Raw genomic sequence first — 20,798 nt, forward strand, 5'->3', positions numbered from 1 at the left:
GCCTGTTGCGTGATGTTACGGCGTTCCTTAAAAGGTTGAATACAAAATAATTCCGATTTCATTCAACTTGGCAATCATGAAGCGCGCTGTAGACCCACCGAAGTGAGTGTAAGTGCGGAAAGCTACCACTCCACGTTCCGAAACACGCGTTCTATTATGACGCGGATAAATTTCGAGTTGAAATTACTCTGTAACATACTATTGTTTTAAAATGTAAAGGCAGTTTCGAATTAAAAGTCTGAATATCGTAATGGGGCCGACATTGTACTTCGAATTACGAATTATCCGTATTTCGAATTAAACAATTTAAATAACATGCAAAACTGTATCTCATGTTTTCGGGAACGAGAGCTTCTTCGAATTACGTGGGATTTTGAATTAACCGATTTCGAATTATCGAGGTTCTACTGTAGTTGTTGGCACTATTGTAGTACCAACAGAAATATCAATACAAGGATAAAATGTTGCTCAATGACAGTCGACTACTGAAATATTAGTCCGAAACAGGCTTTATAAATTCAATCAGAAAAATGGTAGATCTTACAGCTTGAGTCTGTATAAATATATCAGAAGAAGAGGGGGGGGGGGGGGGCTGTTGGCCCATCTCATGGATGCGTAATTGCAAAGAACAGGCATATTTGATTGAATGGAAACATGACAATGACACCGTTACCTAACCAAGCTGTTCAGATGATGCCACACCTATTTCTGCTGTGTGCAGACTAGCAAACAAAGTATTATTAAAGTGATAAATTGATTGAATTCAACAAAATACCTTTGTAACAAGAAAGAAGAAACACAATCCTTTGAATTTCAGTCATGAAAACTGGCCAAAATATCGATTTCTTCTCCGAGTGTCGTCTTAAAAAAGTATTTTTAATTTCATAGGGTGACCCTTATTTTTTTTTGCTTTACATCGCACCGACACAGATAGGTCTTATGGCGACGATGGGACATGGAAGTGCTAGGAGTGGGAAGGAAGCGGCCGTGGCCTTAAGGTACAGCCCCAGCATTTGCCTGGTGTGAAAATGGGAAACCACGGAAAACCATTTTCAGGGCTGCCGATAAAACAATCTGGACATTCTCTATATTTACATTAATGGACCTGATAAATCAAACGAGCTTGATTTAATAGTGAAAGACGGCTACAAGTTCTGCTATCACAAACACCTTCAGGCTGGACTTTCAAGATGGACTTGTAGCGATCTTATTTTAAATTTAATCATTCAAATCAGGAAGTGGAAATGAACTAACAATCATCTTTGTTGTCTGATACTCTTATCAGAGTATTCATATTTCTCCTGCGATTCCTCGATGCAGATGCCTTTGATGGGACCTTTCTGAAACCGCAGAACTTGCCAATGGCATGATTTTGTTTAAGGTAGATCGCATCTTGCCGGGAAGAACCTACACACTATGATTCCGGAGCCATTCATCACGGCACACAAGACATGTAATTTGACACACTGGAACTGGAACGAAATGCTGCAGGCTCAGGAAAAGTTGAGCAGTGCCTTCACAGCCAGTCCGTCTGACAGATGAACCATCGTACGTTCAATCAAACGGCAAAACGGACGGAGGAGAAACCTGTTACCTTCAAGGTTCACAAATAGTGGGGGCAGAAAACTAACAATATTTCATTAAAAAGGAAAGAAGCGTTATTGAATAGAAAAATTTGGTAACTCTCTTAAGAAGAAATATGTGTTATAAACAGTCTTAAGTCTGGAAAATGAGAAGGAAAACACTGCTTGCAAATTCAACCATGACTCAGCTCCTGGAAGACTAGCTGATGTACCTTTGCATCGCTACGGAATTCTACACTGTATACAGAATTGTAGGTTAGGTAGAGTACACGTTGCAAGCAAGACTGTATTAAATTTCATACATCTTAATGTTACCCTGGAAACGCAACGGAGAAATCACCAAACGTCTTTTCTCATGTGAAGACTGAGTTAGGGAATTTTTATTGTAACGGCAGGCCCGCCTGCCTACCATCTGTCACAATCAGGTTGGGGAATTGCCTTATAATGGCAGACACTCACTCTCCACCTGCCTTTTTACATCCTCAGACTGTCCTAGTGGTTTTTCCAACTAAAATGAACATAGGTCATTACAATGACGTCAATAGGAATGGCGGTAGTAAAAGCAATGATTTCACAAGAAACACTCGATCAAATGGATAACCACACATTTTCTTACTTTCACAGAATAGTACTACGCTGCCGATTTAACAGTCCAAAGTTCCAGAGCTGGAATTACTAGGCCACAGACAGCCGTGATCCATGAACACTCTTAGTCTTTTTTCGGACGGGGAGGGTTGAATAGTGGCGAGTCCCAGGGCAAAAACTATGCCCTTTTACTAATCTGTTTTCTAGGAGTACCCAATGAGTCAGAAAATCTCAATTCAATTTAATAAAAGTGAAGAGGAAGAATCTCTTTATGAAACGATTCTTTTCAGGGTTGAATTTTGAGTTATTTATTGAATTGTGGTGCTTTTAGAATATGCCTAAATTGTAATTCTAGACTAGGTCATACTACTACTACTACTACTAAGTGAGCCTCTGCCTTAAGTGTGCACACTGCTCATTCAAAACAACACGTCAGAGTAGGGATCGAATAGCTGGAATACTATGATGAACCACTGAGTTACGTTCCAGCAGTACGGTATCAGAAAATGTATAAACCAGAGAAATGACTTGCTAACGAAGAGTTTTCCAACTCCCCAGCTATTTCCCGCCAATATTCAGTCAGCCTCTTATACTCGGTACGCAACAGTAATCCCATCTGTACCAGCTGGTACACCTCTACGCCGTACATTTGAATTTCCCGCCTTAAAGTACTCCTCTGCAAGAGAAACTCAGAACTTTAAAAACTGGATCAATTCGTAAGTTTCTCAGAAGATGTCACTACTGTAACTTTTGTGATTACGAAATTGTCAATACTGTGTGGATTTCAACTTGTTTTGTTTTAGATTGATCAAGAAGTGTAGACACTCTCTTATAGATGTCTCTACTAAAAAACTCTGACCGTGCACCCTGGTGCGAAGTGGAAAGACCTTTATTTGAAGAAATTCTTTATTCATAAGTTTGTTCTTTACTAAATTTCGTTCTTTCATTTGTGGGTTGGCAATATAAATCTTTTTTTTTCCGCCAGTTTGGAACTTAGATAATCCAGAATTTCTGTAATTAATTTTTGACCAATCGTGTCTTTCTTCTTTGATTTTGATGTGCAATTGTAAGCTACCCAATAAACGCCTGTGGGTGTGTCTTAATTATTCATGAAAGGTCTCGAATCTTCCCCGAGAGTATAAAAACTGCTGATTTTCCTGTCTCTCGGCCACTCGAACAACATCTAGCATAGTGTATGGAAGTGTAGCAGGAGGCGGGTAGCGCCTCTTTCATCTGGCAGCAGCTCTTCAACAAGGTAATGGCCACTTAACATCTTTATTTCTTGCTAGCTCAGCAGTTTAATCCCCGGGGAAGGTCCGAAACCTTTGCTATGTAATAAACATGTAATCTCCCATCGTTTTGTAAACCTTCAAATATCTTTAACTGTAATTCAGGGATACAGAGTGCATTACCCTCTCGAGCTCCCCTTCATACTAGTTTGAGGTGACTACGTTTTGTCACTGGTTTTCTTCCTTTCTGTAATGTCTTTTTTTTTATACGAGTCACCTCCATAGTTTGGGAATAGCCCGTTTTATCGGCCTAGTGCCTCTTAGGTTTTAAAAGGCTTCATGTAGGAGTGCAAGCACGCCTCCATTCATCTTGGTATTTTGGGCCATTTAATCTGTTCTTTTTCCACTGAGGCCCAGTAGGTTGGGTAAGAGATACCCCCGTTTCAATTGATGTAAGCTGTGCCTTGATGGCAATTTATTGTAAAGCCGGGTATTTCCTTTCATAGGCTTGGGAAACTAAGAGCGGGTCAGCTCTTTGGTATTGGAAATGTGCCTCAGAGAGGCTTGACATTGCTAGGTGGGAGCTAGTGCTCTATGTTATTAGGGGATTTCTGCCGTTTTGTAAATATGTGGTTGTGAGCTCAAAGATTGTAAAACTTGGTAAATTATATCTAGATCTTGGCTTTTCCTGATCTTGTACCTGATTTGTTAACTTGTTGTTATTGGTCAAACTTTGAAATTTTATGTGAAAATTGTTAAGTTTTGCTATTTTCGAAAATATTACCTTTAATGCAATTTTAATCAATATCTCAGCTTTGTAGTTAGACCCACCTTCTTTCACCTCTGCATTCCACGGGTACCCCCGTAACACCATCTATCGGAGTTGAGCAGCAGCATAAGAGACAAAGAACATCACAAACAATGGGCAGTGTAATGTTATTGTTGATCAATGTTATGCGCTTTCAATATTGTAGGCCTTCACATTTACTTTTCTTCCGACTCTGAAATACCACTCTTATCACAGCCGGTACAGTAAAATTGAATAAAACATAAATGGTCGGAAATTGTATTCTTTTTGCAGGTTATAAACTTCATTTTCCTTGTCCGTATTGAAGATATACTTGTGATACAATTGTATTCTCTGTAAATTTTGTTATGTAGTACTTTTCGATAGGACCAATAACTTAGGTATTTAAAAATTAAATTTTGGCCTGTTCCCCTAAACTACAATTTCATACAGGGCGAATAAAATTGTTTATAAACTAGACTAGTTTCTTATCCCCGACTTAAATTAAATTCTGTTAACCCATTTTCTTGTGTCTCAGCGTTGATATGGACTTGGCAACAAAAATACAAATTTATGAATATCTGTGTTATCAAAGCTGGTATGGTAACAATCAATGACATAAATGATCGGAAATTTAATTATATATAACTTCAGCTATGTAGTATTTATCGATAGGACCACTAATAATATAAGTATTTGAGAATTCAATTTTAGGCCTTCCCCTAAACTACCATTTCACTCAGCGTGAGTAAAATTATTTATAGCCTAGACTGTAGTGGCTCATCCCGACTTCACATACCGATTTTCATCAAATTCTCTTCAGCCGGTTTCTCGTGATGCGTGTACACACATACGTACAGACATTATTACAGAAAATTAAAAAGTGAATTTCCTTGTTACTATGGACATGACCGATAGAAAAATACCATTCTTTTCAAATTCTGAGCAATGTAAGACAAAACTCTTATTTTATATATATAGATTAAGACATCCGGGGCTGTACACATGCATCTCCAATTAGGACTGGCTTAGGACTAGTACAAAACAAAAGCTAAAGGTTTCCACCTATTCAAAATATATTACGTATGGGTTAGGACAGGCGTTTGCTGGCAAGATGTAGTGTTTACAGGGCTGGAATAAAATTGTTACTTTCATTGACCTGTCTCAGTCTTATACTTGGCCTTGACAGTATCAAAGTGGCTGAGGTATGAGCGACGCTAGTAATGCCATTCCTTATGCAGCCAGTCCCTGCTATGAATGGTGTGAAAATGTAGCTCATTGGGTCGGTTGGTGCATTTCAGTGTGCTTGGCAGACTGATGTAGAATAGCAACTTCTGGCTCAGTGAGAAAGCAACGGGAAACTACCTCATTTCCCTAGTACGCCTCTTCAGTGACACCTAGGTCATCTATGACAGCTAATGGTAAACCTGTTGATGATCCAACCAGCCTTCAGGCTGAATACCCAACATACACATGGGTTAGGACTAACAATTAGCCTGATTCATTGTATTGATTTTGAATATTTACTGGGATAATTACAGTATGTACATCTTTCTCAGAGAACAATTAACACTCTTTTCAATTCCTGACTGAAATTACCTGTAATTCGGTTTCAATTTAAGATTCCTAGTGCATAAAACATACTTACCAAGTTCTATGAGTGAATGCAGTGTATCATCTATGCCTTTGCGAAGAGTGAATCTGGCAATAGCGATTTCACAAGGGTAGTAATTGCCATCTCGCTGGCAATAGTAGTTCACATGTGCAAAATAAAATGGGTGCCACAACAGCGTCCCTGAAACAAACCAAAACTTTTTTAAAATGTGGAAACCTTTAATTATCATCATTTTACAGTTCCAGCTTCCCGGGTACTGTTGGCGAGCCTCTTCCATTCTGTCTTATTGGTATATATTCCGTTGTTAAAAATTAATTGTGAACCTGCCTATACCACTTAAATTTTTTCAGCTTATCCTAGGTAGTTCTAGAGACACTTTGAGTTCTGGCTGGTGGTTTAAGGTCAAATGCTCTTCCTGACAAGTCATTTTTCAGGTGAAGATTGCAACCTGAAGTCAGCCGCAAAATGAACCTCTGCCATCTGGGTTGAAATCCAGTAGCTAACCCACTAGGCTAATCATGTCTATAGTACATGGGTCAAAAGGTAGCAGGTGTCAAGTTGTGCATACCAGTACTTTGAAATTTGCACACTATCAAGCAGTTCTAGCAAGCATTTATTCATTTTAATGTGTTACCCAAAGTGAATCTCTCACAGTTGCAGCAGTTTGCAATGATGTACTCAATCTTCTAACACCCTCAGGAATTATATAAGATTGCGTTCTTGTGCCCTGAACAGATGCTGCACTTTATACTATACAAAGCCATGGGAGGGCGGGGATATTACCGCACTGACCCGAATATAAGAGGGATTTTTCCAATAACTTTTTTTACATGAAAATTTCCTTATGAAAACTTCTTCTATACACATAGCCAAAAAAGTTTTTATAATTTTCTACCTGTACTGGCTTGTACAGTGAATGTCTCAAAGCCCTTTGCAGCCGAGCTAAAGTTCACGAATAAACAGCAATTTCTCGAGTTATGACTTTTTCTTCCGATTGTGGAATGTGATTAGTAGGAACCGGATTTTTAGGTTTTAAACTATTTTATTCCTTGCTAGCTTCTGCTTGTATATATTGTGTATATATTGTATACTTATTTATATAATCTATCTGTGCACATCATACGATAAATAAATAATAAATAGCTAACTGCAGTATTTTAACTTATCAATTTCATTAAAATTGGACTAAATTATTCGAATCTTATAAAAACCTAAAAAGAACTAAATAAGATGTTAAAACCTAAAAAATCTAAACAGGCTATTCAAGACAGTATTATGTTATTTTGAATTAGAAGTACCAAATATTAATGAAACTGATTGATTTTTAAAAATAAACATTATGCACGACTTTTTGAAATGACTTCATGATTTGGAACTGGAAGTGGTTTGTAAGTATAACTAGTCCGAGCGAAACAATGTGATACGATACTATTCCACTAGGGTACAGCACAAATCAAGAGACAACCCCCTGGCGTTCACTGACCAGTATCTAGCAGGTACAAGCCCACCTAACTTGCCAGCTTCAGCGCATCCCTCATTGTGTACGGTCGACTACCGCCAGCTACAGCGCTGTTCACTGTTTAGCTCTATACACACTACTATGCGACAGACTACAATTAATTTTCCCTATAAATCAAGTTATTATTGAAGGCAGTTTAAGTAGCTTATGCATCTCAGAAGTAGCGATGCCTAAAGGCAAGTCATATCGAAGTTGGTTGATTCGCCAGTGGATTGGTAATGATCTGGACTTTAATACAGATGGCAAAATTATATTTTGTCAAGTCTGCCAAAAGCAGGTAAGGAATTATTAGCATACCTCAAATAAAAAACCAAAAATAAAAAAATAAAAAACATTACTGTAATGAAAAGTAAGTAGTATAGAAAATTATAAATGAGTTAACATAAATATTATGGGCACTCATAAGACGAATGCTGCAAAGCAAACCTCGGATGTGTAATAGTACAGTAAGCGCAATTTTTAGTGATACCTGGTTTTACGGGGGTGGGGAGTAAGGAGGGAGCTCTCCCAGTTCCGGTAATACTGCCAAATTCAATGGAAATGAAATCTGAAGTGAATCGATAGTATGATCAATGGATATGAATTTTCTAAACCTTTATTATCTTAGCATGAATTCTCTGAAATATCACTTCTACAATTGTCACTCCTACCTGCAGTACTAAAATTCTCAGACATATCACTTCTACAATCGTCACTGCTATCTGCAATACTATTAATTATAATCTCATCCATGGCTATTTCCATGACACTGTCATGCATCCAGTATTCCCCTTCCAGTTCTTTTCACCTTCCTGCAAAACCCATCTCTATCTGCGGCAGATACTAAATGGAATGCCCCGATGGTCAGTCATCGAGTTAATTGCTGACATGTCTCCCGTAATACTGTGTTGTTTGAATTCACATTTTATTTTTGTCCATGTCAATTCAATGGCATTCAGATCACAGTTGTATGTGGGAAGATGAAGGACGACGTGACCTGTTTCACCAGCCATGACGTCAACAGCATAAATTTTATTAGGAGGCCTGTTTTCCTCACTCATGTCCAATCCTAACCTATTTTGGCTTTGCTGTGTAAACAACAACAGCATTAATACCTAAAGAGTACGCCAGATGTCTCTCGGCGATGCATAATCGATTCATGGTTTGTGTTTCAAAGGTTCCCAATACGAATCACGAAGATAACCCAGGTCTACCGATTAAGCACTAGGGAGCCCAGGTATAACTACAAGTTGCACGTACTCTACTAGGGAATCCACACAAAATTAAAAGTTGAGCAAACAGAACATACCTTGTGTCTACAATAAACTATAATTATTTTATTTATGTATTTTTCCAGGTGGCATATGACCAAAAATAACATTTTGTGCAGCACAAGGAAACTACAGGACATATCAGCAACAATGCTATAAAAAAGGGAGCGATTTTCCATCGCACCAGCTACTAATTTCCAGTTTCCCTGGCACTTCAACAGTGGATAATTTTAATATCCGTTTATGCCATCTGCTTTACGTCGCACCGACACAGATAGGTCTTATGGCGACGATGGATAGGAATGGGAAGGAAGCGGCCGTGGCCTTAATTAAGGTACAGCCCAAGCATTTGCCTGGTGTGAAAATAGGAAACCACATAAAACTATTTTCAGGGCTGCCGACAGTGGGGTTTGAACCCACTATCTCCCGACTACTGGATACTGGCAGCACTTAAGTGACTGCAGCTACTGAGCTCTGTAATATCCGTTTATGTGAAGCGCTGGTTCCGGCAAACGTGCCATGGAATGCCCTGACCATAGCTTGCACCGTCCGAGATGCTCTTCACATTCTTTGGCCAACAGAAAAACAGGATGGCAAGTTTTTACTTCTTTTGAGTGATAGTGAGGCATATATGATCAAAGCTGGTGAAGCATTGAAGAGTTTCTACCCTAACATGCTGCATGTAACTTGCATAGCCCATGGCTTACACAGATTGGCTGAGGAGGTTGGAAATAATTTTCCATGAGTAAACAGTATTGTTTCTTCTGTGAAAAAGGTGTTTCTTAAAGCTCCTAGCCGCATTCTCACATTCAAGGAAAGGTTGCCTCAAACAACTCTTCCTCCCAAACCCTTCATCACTCGTTGGACATGGCTCAGTGCAGCCGTATACTATGCCAATCACTTTGAAGACATTAAAAATGTTATAAATTCTTTTGATGTCGATGATGCACTCTGCATAGCAAAAGCTAAAACAGCTCTCACGAACAAGAACGCTGTTTCATTTGCCTTCATTAAGGCACACTTTGCTGATCTTCCTGCAGCTATTGACCTTGTTGAGTCGGCATCGTTGCCATTAAAAGATTCAATAGAAGTTGTGGACTCCATTTCGAAGAAGGGAATACCAGGACCAGTGGGTGAAGCCTATTCACTCAAGCTCACCATTTTCTACAGTGGAATCCTGGATTTTCAACAATGAACAGTGTGTCTGCAATACTTCAGGGAGAAGAAATTACTGATGAGGTACCATGGGGACCGAGAGCTATTGCCTCAACGAAGCTTGCTCCAATGACTTCTTGTTGTGTGGAGCGTACATTTTCCTGCTATAAGAATATTTTGAGGGATAACAGAAAAAGTTTTACTCTGAAAAATCCGGAAATGTATTTAGTTGTACAATGTAACAGCAAGTGAAAACTGTGTTCTGTGCTTCTGAAAATGTTTCTTGATGCATCGGAAGCGATAAAAATCAATCACAATCAAATCAATCACTAGTGATCTGCATTTAGGTCAGTCGCCCAGGTGGCAGATTCCCTATCTGTTGTTTTCCTAGCCTTTTCTTAAATGATTGCAAAGAAATTGGAAATTTATTGAACATCACCCTTGGTAAGTTATTCCAATCCCTAACTAGCCTTCCCATAAACGAATATTTGCCCCAATTCGTCCTCTTCAATTCTTCATATTGTGATCTCTCCTGCTTTTAAAGACACCACTCAAACTTATTCGTCTACTGATTTCATTCCATGCCATCGCTCCACTGACAGCTCAGAACATACTTATGGCAATGATGGGATAGGAAAAGCCTAGGAGTGGGAAGGAATCGGCCATGGTCTAAATTAAGGTACAGCCCCAGCATTTGCCTAGTGTGGAAATGGGAAGCCATGGAAAACCATCTTCAGGGCTGCTGATAGTGGAGTCCAAATCCACTATCTCCCGGATGCAAGCTCACAGCTGCACGCTCCTAACCGCACGGCCAATTTGCCCGGTAATCCTGGTGAGGGACCCATACACTGGAACCAAACTCTACCTGAGGTCTTACCAGAGACTTATATAGCCTCTCCTTTACATCCTTACTACAACCCCGAAATACACTGAAGAAAATGGAAATTCCAACACACAGAAGGAGTGGTGCTACATTGCGGCAATTGAACATGCAGGACAAATGTTCGGTTGTGATTCGATGATTACACTTTCAGGTCCCTCTGACCACAAGTTTGGACAACAATCAATACAGGATGCCCACCACGAGCTGCAATACATTGATGAATTCGTCGAGACATGGAGTCAATAAGGTCCTGGATCGCTTCCTGAGGAATTGTGGCCCATGCTTGCTGCAATGCATGGGTCAGTTGTTTCAGAGTTAAGGGTGGCTGAGGACGGTTGGCCAGTTGTCGACCCACCATGTTTCACACATGCTCAATAGGATTGAGGTCCAGGGATCTGGCGAGCCATTCTAAGGTTGTGATGTCGTGGAGAGCTTCTCTGGAGATGCGTGCAGTGTGAACCCGGGCATTGTCCTGCTGAAACATCCCATTAACAATATTCACCATCATAGGGACAACCACTGGATTGAGTACCCTATCAACGTACTGTCGAGCAGTCATAGTGACTTCAACAAGCACAAATTGTGATTTCACATTAAAGCCAATAGCTCCCCAGACCATATTACTTGGTGTTGGCCCTGTGTGCCTCTCGACAATAAGATCTGGGCGGCCCCTCTCCCCGGTACGTCGGCACACACGATTCCATCGATCACTGGGGGCAAGACAGAAGCGCGATTCATTACTAAAGACAACCCTATGCAATTCGTCGACCCATGTCGATCTTACTCATCACCAGGCCAGCCTTACACGTCGCTCTTGTGGGGTCAATGGAACACCTTCTGCAGGGACACGGGCTCGTAAGCCAGCTGCACGCAGGTGATTACCAACTGTTTGTTGTGTAATGTGGGGTGCCACAGCTGCTTGAATTTGCGCTGCTGTTGCATGGGGTTCCATCCGGGCCATCCGAATGATGCGGCGATCCTCTCTCACAGTTGTCCGTCGCGCTGGGCCTGTGCCAGGTCTACGAGTGTGGGTACCTTCATTTGACCACTGCTGCCAAACACGTTGTACCGTAGATGCCTGTCGGCCAACACGTGCAGCGACAGTCCTTAGCGATAATCCAGCCTCACACAGCTCAATTATCCGAGCCCCCTCTCAGACGGCAACAGTTATTGATAGCGTGCTCTTCTCTGTCGATGAGGCATGTTTGACGGGGAACACTTCACTGCACAGACTGCAAGTCAACTATGCTACACCTGAGTCCGTATACTGGAGTTGATACCTCCGCGACTAATCACGTGGGGAGACCTGTAGCAACAATCCAATGGGTCTGAAACTTTGATCGTTTACATACCTACATGGCATCGTTACATATCTTGAAAATCAACACAAACGACCAATGCCTTTATGGTGTTGCAATTTCCATTTTCTTAAGTGTAGCCTCATAACCATGTGCAGGGATCTGTACCCTTTATTTACAATCATATTTAACCTACATGAACCATTTATTGTAGTTGCACATAAATATTCTTTGTTGTTTTTTTAAATTTCAGTTGGTATGATGGGTGTGAAATGCTTTCATTAAGCCATTCTGTTGCATATTTAGAGAATATTTTGAAGTGAGTGGTATAGTTTTGTACTAGATTTTGTACTTGATTTAAGTGCTCCAATGTGGGCGTAAACTATGCAAGTAAATAAATAAATAAATAAATAAATATGAAATTTAATAATATATAACTTTAGTTATGTAGCCAACATTATATACTGATTTTCATTCAATTCTCTTCAGCCGTTTTCTCGTGATGAGCGTACATACATACATATAGACAGAAATTACGGAAAATGAAAATGTGCATTTTGCCTTGTTACTGTGGTCGCAATTGGTACAGAAATATCTCTTTTTAAACTCTGAGCAATGTACAGATAAAACTCTTTATTTTGTTATATTGAGGTAAATTAAAATTAGTCAGAATTGTCTCCAAATGTCTCCTTAAATTTCTAGAAAAGTCACTAGTCGTTACTGTACCGAGAGATACACCTCAACGCCGCACATTCAAAATCAGTACCTTAAGAATTTCCTCTATTGATCAATAGGTGAAAATGATACTACACAAACTTGGAACTTTAATCAGAAGATGTCACCACTGAAATATTAAGTAATTGTTTTGTTGTGAAGTTTTATAAACTGACTGAATTTCTCCTTGTTCTGTTTTGCTATACATCAAGAAGTTTGGACATTTTTCTACAGATGACACTACTAAAAACTATGATCATGCACTCTGGTTCAAAATGGAAGAACTCAGAGAAGTTCCATATTCCTAGGTTTTCCATAACTGATCTATTGAACGTGTCGTACGTGGAGGGATACAGAAGAAAGTTCAGGGTGAATAAAGATATTTAAATGAAAGAATTGGTGGTGAACGCAGTATAATGAGGGTCCTGTATTTATCTATAAGACAACTGGTCTTTAGCAAGACAGATTTGATACTGCTAAGCCATTTTGGTGGATTATTTCAGAAGGGCGCACGTGTCTAGTGTCCCCAAGCGAAGTTGACAGAAAATAGTGCCTATCGAATGAGGTCATTTAACCAGTTAATTTAATAACTATACATTTTAAATGTTCAGGATCAGTACTGCTAGTGAGTTAACAAATATATGTTTACATCCAAAACTATTTTAAGTACGGTTCATTTAAGTTGAAAAGTTACGCAAATTTTCTTGGCGGAGAAGGGAAAATGCCTGGAGAGAGGGGGTAATGGCTATAAATATAGAAGGGATGCCATGTTGAAACCCCTGCATTGTGTTATTGAATCTTGAGCGAGAGAGTTAGACTGTTCTGTAAATCTAGCAACAACGAGTAGACTAAGTCCAACGAACAGATTTTGGCCGATGTGGCTGGTGTCTTAAATCCACGTGGATTTAGTTTGATAAAAAGACGGTCAAGATACCGCAGAAGTATTAGAGAAAGTGGTAAAATATTTTTTGTGTTGTAAAAAGTAATTTGTGTGCGGGCAGTAAATACCATCAGTCGAGTGAAATCAACCAGAAATGTAAAATGGCTAGATAAGCGACGGAAGGTCGCAGGTGAGCCAAAAGATGGAATCCGACGTCAACGTAAGGTAGGTGACTTGCCATCTTACCACCGACTATATCCTGTTTTGTGATGTCAAACTTATGTGCATTTGAAATGGGTTTTTATGACGCAGTTGGTCACCCATGTTTTTTTGTGGCAAATGTCAGAAATATTGACGAAAGATCATTTGTTTTATTTTCTGCTTGGATAAAAATTTCAAAATATTGCGAGTGGCGTGTGACATGTAAAAAGTTATTAGTGAGGGTTTCGAAGTGATATCACGTCCAGAGTAGAGTCATTTCCGCGAATTTATTGCCTATACTTTTGTGATGTCAAATTAAGATATTTTATCTGATGTAAAAATTTTCTGTTTGAATTTGACTAAAATTGTAACCAACCGCCTCACAAAAGAACTGGATTTTTATCAACCTGCCGAGCAAGCGGGATTTCGTAAAGGTTTCTCAACTGAACACATCTAGACTATTCATCTTCTTCTTGAGAAAACCACTGAGTACAACATCAAGATTCATCTGGCCTTCATTGATTATAAAAAAGCTTTTGACTCAGTGGAGATTTGGGCAATCATGAAGGCACTTCAAAATGCCATGATAAACTCAAGGTATATAAAGCTTCTGGAAAACATTTATGATCAAGCAACAATGGTAGTCAGAGTGGACGAAGACCTCATCACCAATAAAATCTCAGTTGGCAAAGGAGTTCGAAAAGGTGACACAATTTCTCCAAAGCTGTTTACCCTTGCCTTGGAAGATGTATTCAAAACCCTTCATTGGGATAATAAAGGAATAAAAATCAACGGAGTATATTTGAACCACCTGCGTTTTGCCGATGACATTGTGCTCATAAGTGAAAATATAGATGAGCTAGAAAGCATGATCCAAGAATTAAAAACTGCTTCTGCTAAGATTGGTTTGGAAATGAACATTAATAAAACAAAAACACTAAGCCCAGAGAGTCGACCACTTAAAATGGGAAACCAATATAAAGAAGCTGTCGATGAGTACATCTATCTTGGACACAAGATAAAACTTGGAAAAGACAACCAACGTGCAGAAATTCCTCGCAGAATAGGTATGAGTTGGACTGCATTCCGAAAACTAAGATTCATCCTCACCAACAAGGATGTTCCAATTAACCTGAAGACCAAGGTTTATAATACGTGCGTGCTGCCAGTTACAACTTACGGTCTGGAAGCGATGACTCTGACGAAGGAAAGCGCTCGCAAGCTTCAGCGAACACAACGAGCTATGGAGCGACAGATGCTAGGGATCAGCCTTAGGGATAAGATCCGTTCAGAGGACATCAGGAGAAGAACTAATGTAACAGACATCCTAGAGAGAGTAGCAAGACTAAAATGGCAATGGGTAGGACACGTAGCTCGACAAGACTACAACAGGTGGACCTCTAGGATTGTTCACTGGAGACCATGGGGACACAAGAGAGGCATTGGAAGACCCCAGAAGAGATGGTTCGACGACGTAAAGCTGTTGGCTGGAACACGCTGGTTCCAAGTGGCTCAAGACCGAAGACGATGGAAACATATGGAAGAGGCCTATATCCAGCAGTGGATTGAAATAGGCTAGAAAAGAAGAAGAATGTAAGAAATCCATGGTTACCCATTTTCAATCGAGTGGAAGCGCGCTGTCGGGTTGAGAAATGTAGAGTGGTGAATTTTGTCGTGAAGTGAAACGTTATTCTATGTCCATTTACACTGTGTCTGACTGACAATAAATAAATAGTAGAATTTTGACAGTCATTTTGTGAAATCCAGTTTTGGAAAATACGAGATCACTATGCGAAGTGTTCATTATTAATGTATTTGTGCGTATTATGCGTCGTTGATTCTAGGTATTTTTATTCCAGTTTTTTTTGTCAGTGAGAGCCGTCGAGTTGAGACAAGAGTTTAGATGTGTCGTATGAGTTGAGATAGGATTTGTGAATCAGGTGATTGGAAGCCTGTAAATGTGCCGGGATATGTATAAGCCCGAGGAAGATTTTGTGCAATGTTTGGGATGGAAAGTAGAGCTAGAGAAACCACGCCGGTATTAATATGAGACGTGTACAATTATTGTTGGGCATTTTGAAGTATAATCTATGTGCATTTTGTTGGTCAGAAATATCGTATTTTGTAATTATACTTGCGAAGTTAAAGGTTTCATTCTGAGAGGCCAGTCAGGCAAGAGGGAAGACAGATATTTCATATGGTAATACTAAATTCCCATGAAGGGAATTAGATATTTTTCCACCAATAGAGCATATCAAAAATCAGATAAAAAATTGGATTTTTTGGCTTTTCAGGCGTTTGCTCTATTAACCAGCATTTCGTCTTAGGTCTGACACTAGATTCGTCAGAGTGGGATGTGTCAGACCCTGCATACACCCCAGCATCAGTGGGTAGGGTCTGACACATCCCACTCTGACGAGTCTAGTGTCAGACCTAAGACAAAATGCTGGTTAATAGAGCAAACGCCTGAAAAGCCAAAAAATCCAATTTTTTATCTGATTTTTGATATGCTCTATTGGTGGAAAAATATCTAATTCCCTTCATGGGAATTTAGTATTACCATTTTGGAATTGCTAGGCGGGCATTAATTCCATTGTGGAGTTTTATCTCCCGTATGCAGTTATCAGACTGTGCCACATAAGAGGCTTCTGATAAGTTCACCTGCATACACCCCAGCATCAGTGGGTAGGGTCTGACACATCCCACTCTGACGAGTCTAGTGTCAGACCTAAGATGAAATGCTGGTTAATAGAGCAAACGCCAGAAAAGCCATACATCCAATTTTTGATCAGATGTTTCATATTCGAAACTCACAGCGGAGCGAGGGTCGTTTGTGTCAATGCCGTCAGCTGATAGGAGTTCGCAGCTCGAGAGTAACGGGATTTGGGTAGTGTGTTAGAATTGAGATCGCATTTCTTGGCAACGGAAATCATTATTTGCGAGAATATGTTGAAAATATCATCCGGAAATAACGTGCCAGTTGTTGGATACTATGATTTTGTTTAATTGAGATTGTAATGTACATTTGAAACCACGAACTTAGAGTATGAGTAAGGTTAGCCAATTTCAGGATTGTCCAAATATAGAGCGATGGTAATGATGATCGTTTTGTTTGTGAGGGGCGCACAAAGCTTCACGGAAATGTTATGACAAGATACGACATCGTAATTGGTTTACTTTGTACGGCGAGTTACTTATGGTCTGTACTTAATTATCAGGGTTATCCAAGCAGTAATAATGGTTAGTATTAGATTTAATTTACGTGTGATGTCACGAAACAAGATAAATACTGGAAATAAATAATGTAAATTTTTTCCAGCTACAGGAATAAACAACCAAAGATAAACATCCAACATGATTAAAAATGAATTACGTCAAGACTTGTGTAGGGACTTGTGAAAGAAACCATTCGTCCGCGGAGATATAATTTGTTGTTCATTTAGATTTCATTAAATCATTTAAATTTATTTAATTATTAAATTCAGTGGAAATCGTATTTTGAAATAACTTTACAACAAGCGAATAACTTGAAGATGCATTCTGGAAATCTTACCCTAGTTTATTTTCTGGGAAATATGTAAACGTTAATGTAACAATTAAGGGGACATATCCGAAGGTAATGGATTTTACTGCCACAAAGTATTGTGGGCATTGTTGTTGTTGTTGCATTATTTGACTTTGATTGATTGAGCTGTAAATGTGCTGGGGTTAGTAAAGTGGAAACATTGGTCATCAACCGATGTAACTTAAATGTGTTTAGCCTTCAGCTTAGAAACTTGGATGGTCATGGGGTCATCAACCTCAGTGACTTAGAATAGGGCCATATGCCACTGTAGCATCATTTTCCCTTGCGGTCATCATCCACAAAGACTTAAAAGTAACTTAGAAGTTCAGATGTCGGTCCATGACATAGTCGCAGGTCACATCGATTCAATTAAGGATCCATGCTGTATAACCACTGTGTGGCACACGCCGATTGGACTGCCTTAATTATACCCAGAGTCCAGAGTTCGTGTTACGAGGACTGGACCATAAAGAATCACTATGATGGTACATGTAGTCTCACATGGAAGCCAAATTTAAGGATTTCCAGACTTTCCTTTCTTTAATTAATAATTGAGACAATGGTTTCTAGATGCCCATCAGGCAGTTATGTCAAAGGCTCACACCAGTGTTCTGACCCTCTGTGTAAAATGATTGTGGTGTCCAGTGGACACGATTGGATCCCAATGATACCGATGATAAATTATTAATCATTCAGAAATTACTGTATTTGAATAAATAGGAATATTTTAAACAGACATTTCACTTGAGCAGATAGATTAGGATTACTGAACCCTACCTTTTACCTCAGCAAGTAACGAAGAAACCGTTACGACCCAAGAGACAGATCTCATGAAATTTTGCTGATAGATAAGGAAGGTAGGTATCCTTCAGTGTGGACCAAAGGGTTTACTATGTTCATTTATTTTCGGGTTGGCAATACTTCCTTTTCTTTCTGCCAGTTTTGAATCTAGCCAATCACGAATTTTTGTAATTAATTTTCAACCAATCTCGCATTTCTCGTTTATTTTTAATCTACCAATTAAGAGGGTGTGTCCTGATTAGTCTTGAATTCTCTTGAACCTTCCCTGAGGGTTTGTAAACTGCGGCTTTTCATGTTTCCTTGTCAACTGATCATAGTCTTGCTGTGTGTGTGTGTTAAGGCAGGAGGCGGGGCCGCCTCTTTCTTCGGTCAGCAGAACATCTATAAGGTAATGGCCACATAACTTCACTCTTTCTTGCTACCTCCGCAGCTTTATTCGAGGGGAAGGTCCGAATCTTTAATTATGTAACTGTAATTTTCTAAAATGTAACTTTTCTTTGGCTAATGTAAAAACTTCAAAAAATCTTTAACTGTAAATCGGGGATAGAGAGTGAGTTACCTTCTCGAACTCCCCTTCATCTTAGTTTGAGGTGACTACGTTTTTGTAAGTGTGTTCTCCTGTAATGTGTTAAAGTAATTTCCATGCAAGCCACCAACGTAGTTTCGGAATAGCCTCTGCTTCATTATCTGGAGCGCAGTGTACGCCTCCTTTCAGTTTGTGTTCGGGCCGTTTATTTAACCTGTTCTTTTTCGTAAAGGCCCTGTTGGTTGGGTACTAGATACCCCTCTATTAAGCAAGTTCAATTTGTAAATTGTGGCTTGAGAGGCCAAAGATTGTAAAATTGTGATGTAATGTTGCCTGGAGTGGGCTGTAAGAAACTGACAGCCTATTGGCTCTTTTTCAAAGTTAGTAAAAGTAACGTGTGCCTCTGTAAGGCTTCATATTTTATTTAGGGAGCAAGTGCTCTTGAATTAGGGGATTTCTGCCCTTGAATAAATGATTCCTTAGTTTGGATTAAAGTTTTTGTAAACTGGATCCGGTATCTCTGACATAAAACTAGGGGCTTGAAGCCCAAAGTTGTTGAAGATCTGAATCTTGGATTTTCCTAGTCTTGTTTCAAGATTGCTAATTGTACCTGTTATCTTGTTATTTGTTGATTTTTGAAATTCTAAAGAAATATATCCTTTGAATGAGTTTTAGATTAATTTTGATATTGTAGAGAGACCCATTTACCCTCGGCACCATCCTTAACCTCTTTCTGCTTCACAGGTATCCCCGTAACAGTTACCATTGAAATTGTCACTAAATTACTAAGAAAGACTCCATATCTAGAGAACAGTCTCTAGAATTGACTATACTGATGTGAACGAACACGAACAGAGCATGCCAGAACAAGAGATTGACAATCGATATATTCGACGCGATATAAAGGTTTCAATAAACATCACACATTCGCACACATTTTTTTGCATTAATACACATAAAGCAGCCAAAGCGATGGCCTTCCGGCCACTGGCGTAAAAAGGCAGGATTTGAAAACAAACGTTTGAAGTTCACCAAAAAAAAAAAAAAGCTAAAATCGGGAGAAATAATAGAATAATCAGGAGGCGGGAAGAACTGTCAAAAATCGGGAGTCTCCCGCCTACATCGGGAAAGTCGGCAGGTATGTCGGAAAGTTCGATAAGCCACTATGTTTTAAGGGCATCGGATACTTTCTGTGCAAGTACAGGACATCTAAAATGCATAGGCCACAGTACAGTAATCCAATGATTAAAGGACTTGCACAAGAAAGCCAGCACAGATTTTTACTCGTCTTTCAATCATGCTTTTTTTTTCTTTCGTTGCATGAGGTTATGTTTGTCAGTGAATAAAAGAAGTGCATTATTTGAATACTGTAAATGTACATTTTTAGATACATTTTGGAAATAGCTTTTACCATGATATTTGAAAGGTTTAAACTGTGAATCAAGGTTAATTGCATGCAGTAACATGTCTTAGAATATTTTGGGATGCAGCAAGGGTTGGCATTTTTGAATTATGAGTTGGTGGTTAATTCGAAATCACGTAATTGGAAGTGTGTTTTTTGCATCCAAACGACTTCGAATTAACGATGTTTTATTGTAATCAAGCCACATAAGATACATGCCTGAAGTACACACACAATGAACTGAGTTTAGGAACTGAAAGCAAAGAAAATTCACTGGAATATCTCGCACAGTAATGTCTCGCGTTTCTATATCCGGCCTGCCGGAACTACTGGAATACGCATTGGATATAATCGTTTGCAGTGATTGCAGTGGTGGGACCACAAACTACCATGACTAAGTCCTCATACACGATCTTATATTCATCATGATTCAACTGGAAGGTGAGAAACTAGAAACTAGAAAACGTTAACCATTTTCAATATCTTGGTAGTATTGTAACTAGCGATGCTAAGTCCTCTGCTGAAATCACTAACAGAGTCCAAAAAAGGAGCGATCACCAACTTAGGTCTCTCTGATGGGATAACCAAATAAATACCTTTATGTACAGAGAAAACCCATTATCAAACGGGTATATTTTGTGCCAATAACTACATATCCCCTTAAAGCCTGTATGATCAACAGTAGAGGTAATAGCAGACTTTAAGCTGCAGAAATGAAGTTCCTGAGGTCAATGTTAAGAAGAGATAAGATCCGGAATGAAGAGATCCATTATAATACACACGCAAAGCAGTTGCTAAGCGAAAA

The 20,798-nt window shown here is 39.3% G+C and overlaps 1 protein-coding gene across 3 annotated transcripts in view; it reads right to left on the reverse strand.

Annotated features, from left to right (window-relative positions):
- LOC136883454 (protein maelstrom homolog) overlaps positions 1-20,798 on the reverse strand; it is a 228,650-nt gene that overhangs the window by 157,881 nt on the left and 49,971 nt on the right. For all 3 annotated transcript variants that reach the window (XM_067155759.2, XM_067155761.2, XM_067155760.2), the window contains exon 4: positions 5,833-5,979. In XM_067155759.2, the coding sequence (XP_067011860.2) occupies positions 5,833-5,979 (147 nt within the window). The remainder of the gene's footprint in view (positions 1-5,832; positions 5,980-20,798) is intronic.

This window comes from Anabrus simplex, chromosome 11 (genome assembly GCF_040414725.1).
Source record: "Anabrus simplex isolate iqAnaSimp1 chromosome 11, ASM4041472v1, whole genome shotgun sequence".
Lineage (NCBI taxonomy): Eukaryota > Metazoa > Arthropoda > Insecta > Orthoptera > Tettigoniidae > Anabrus > Anabrus simplex.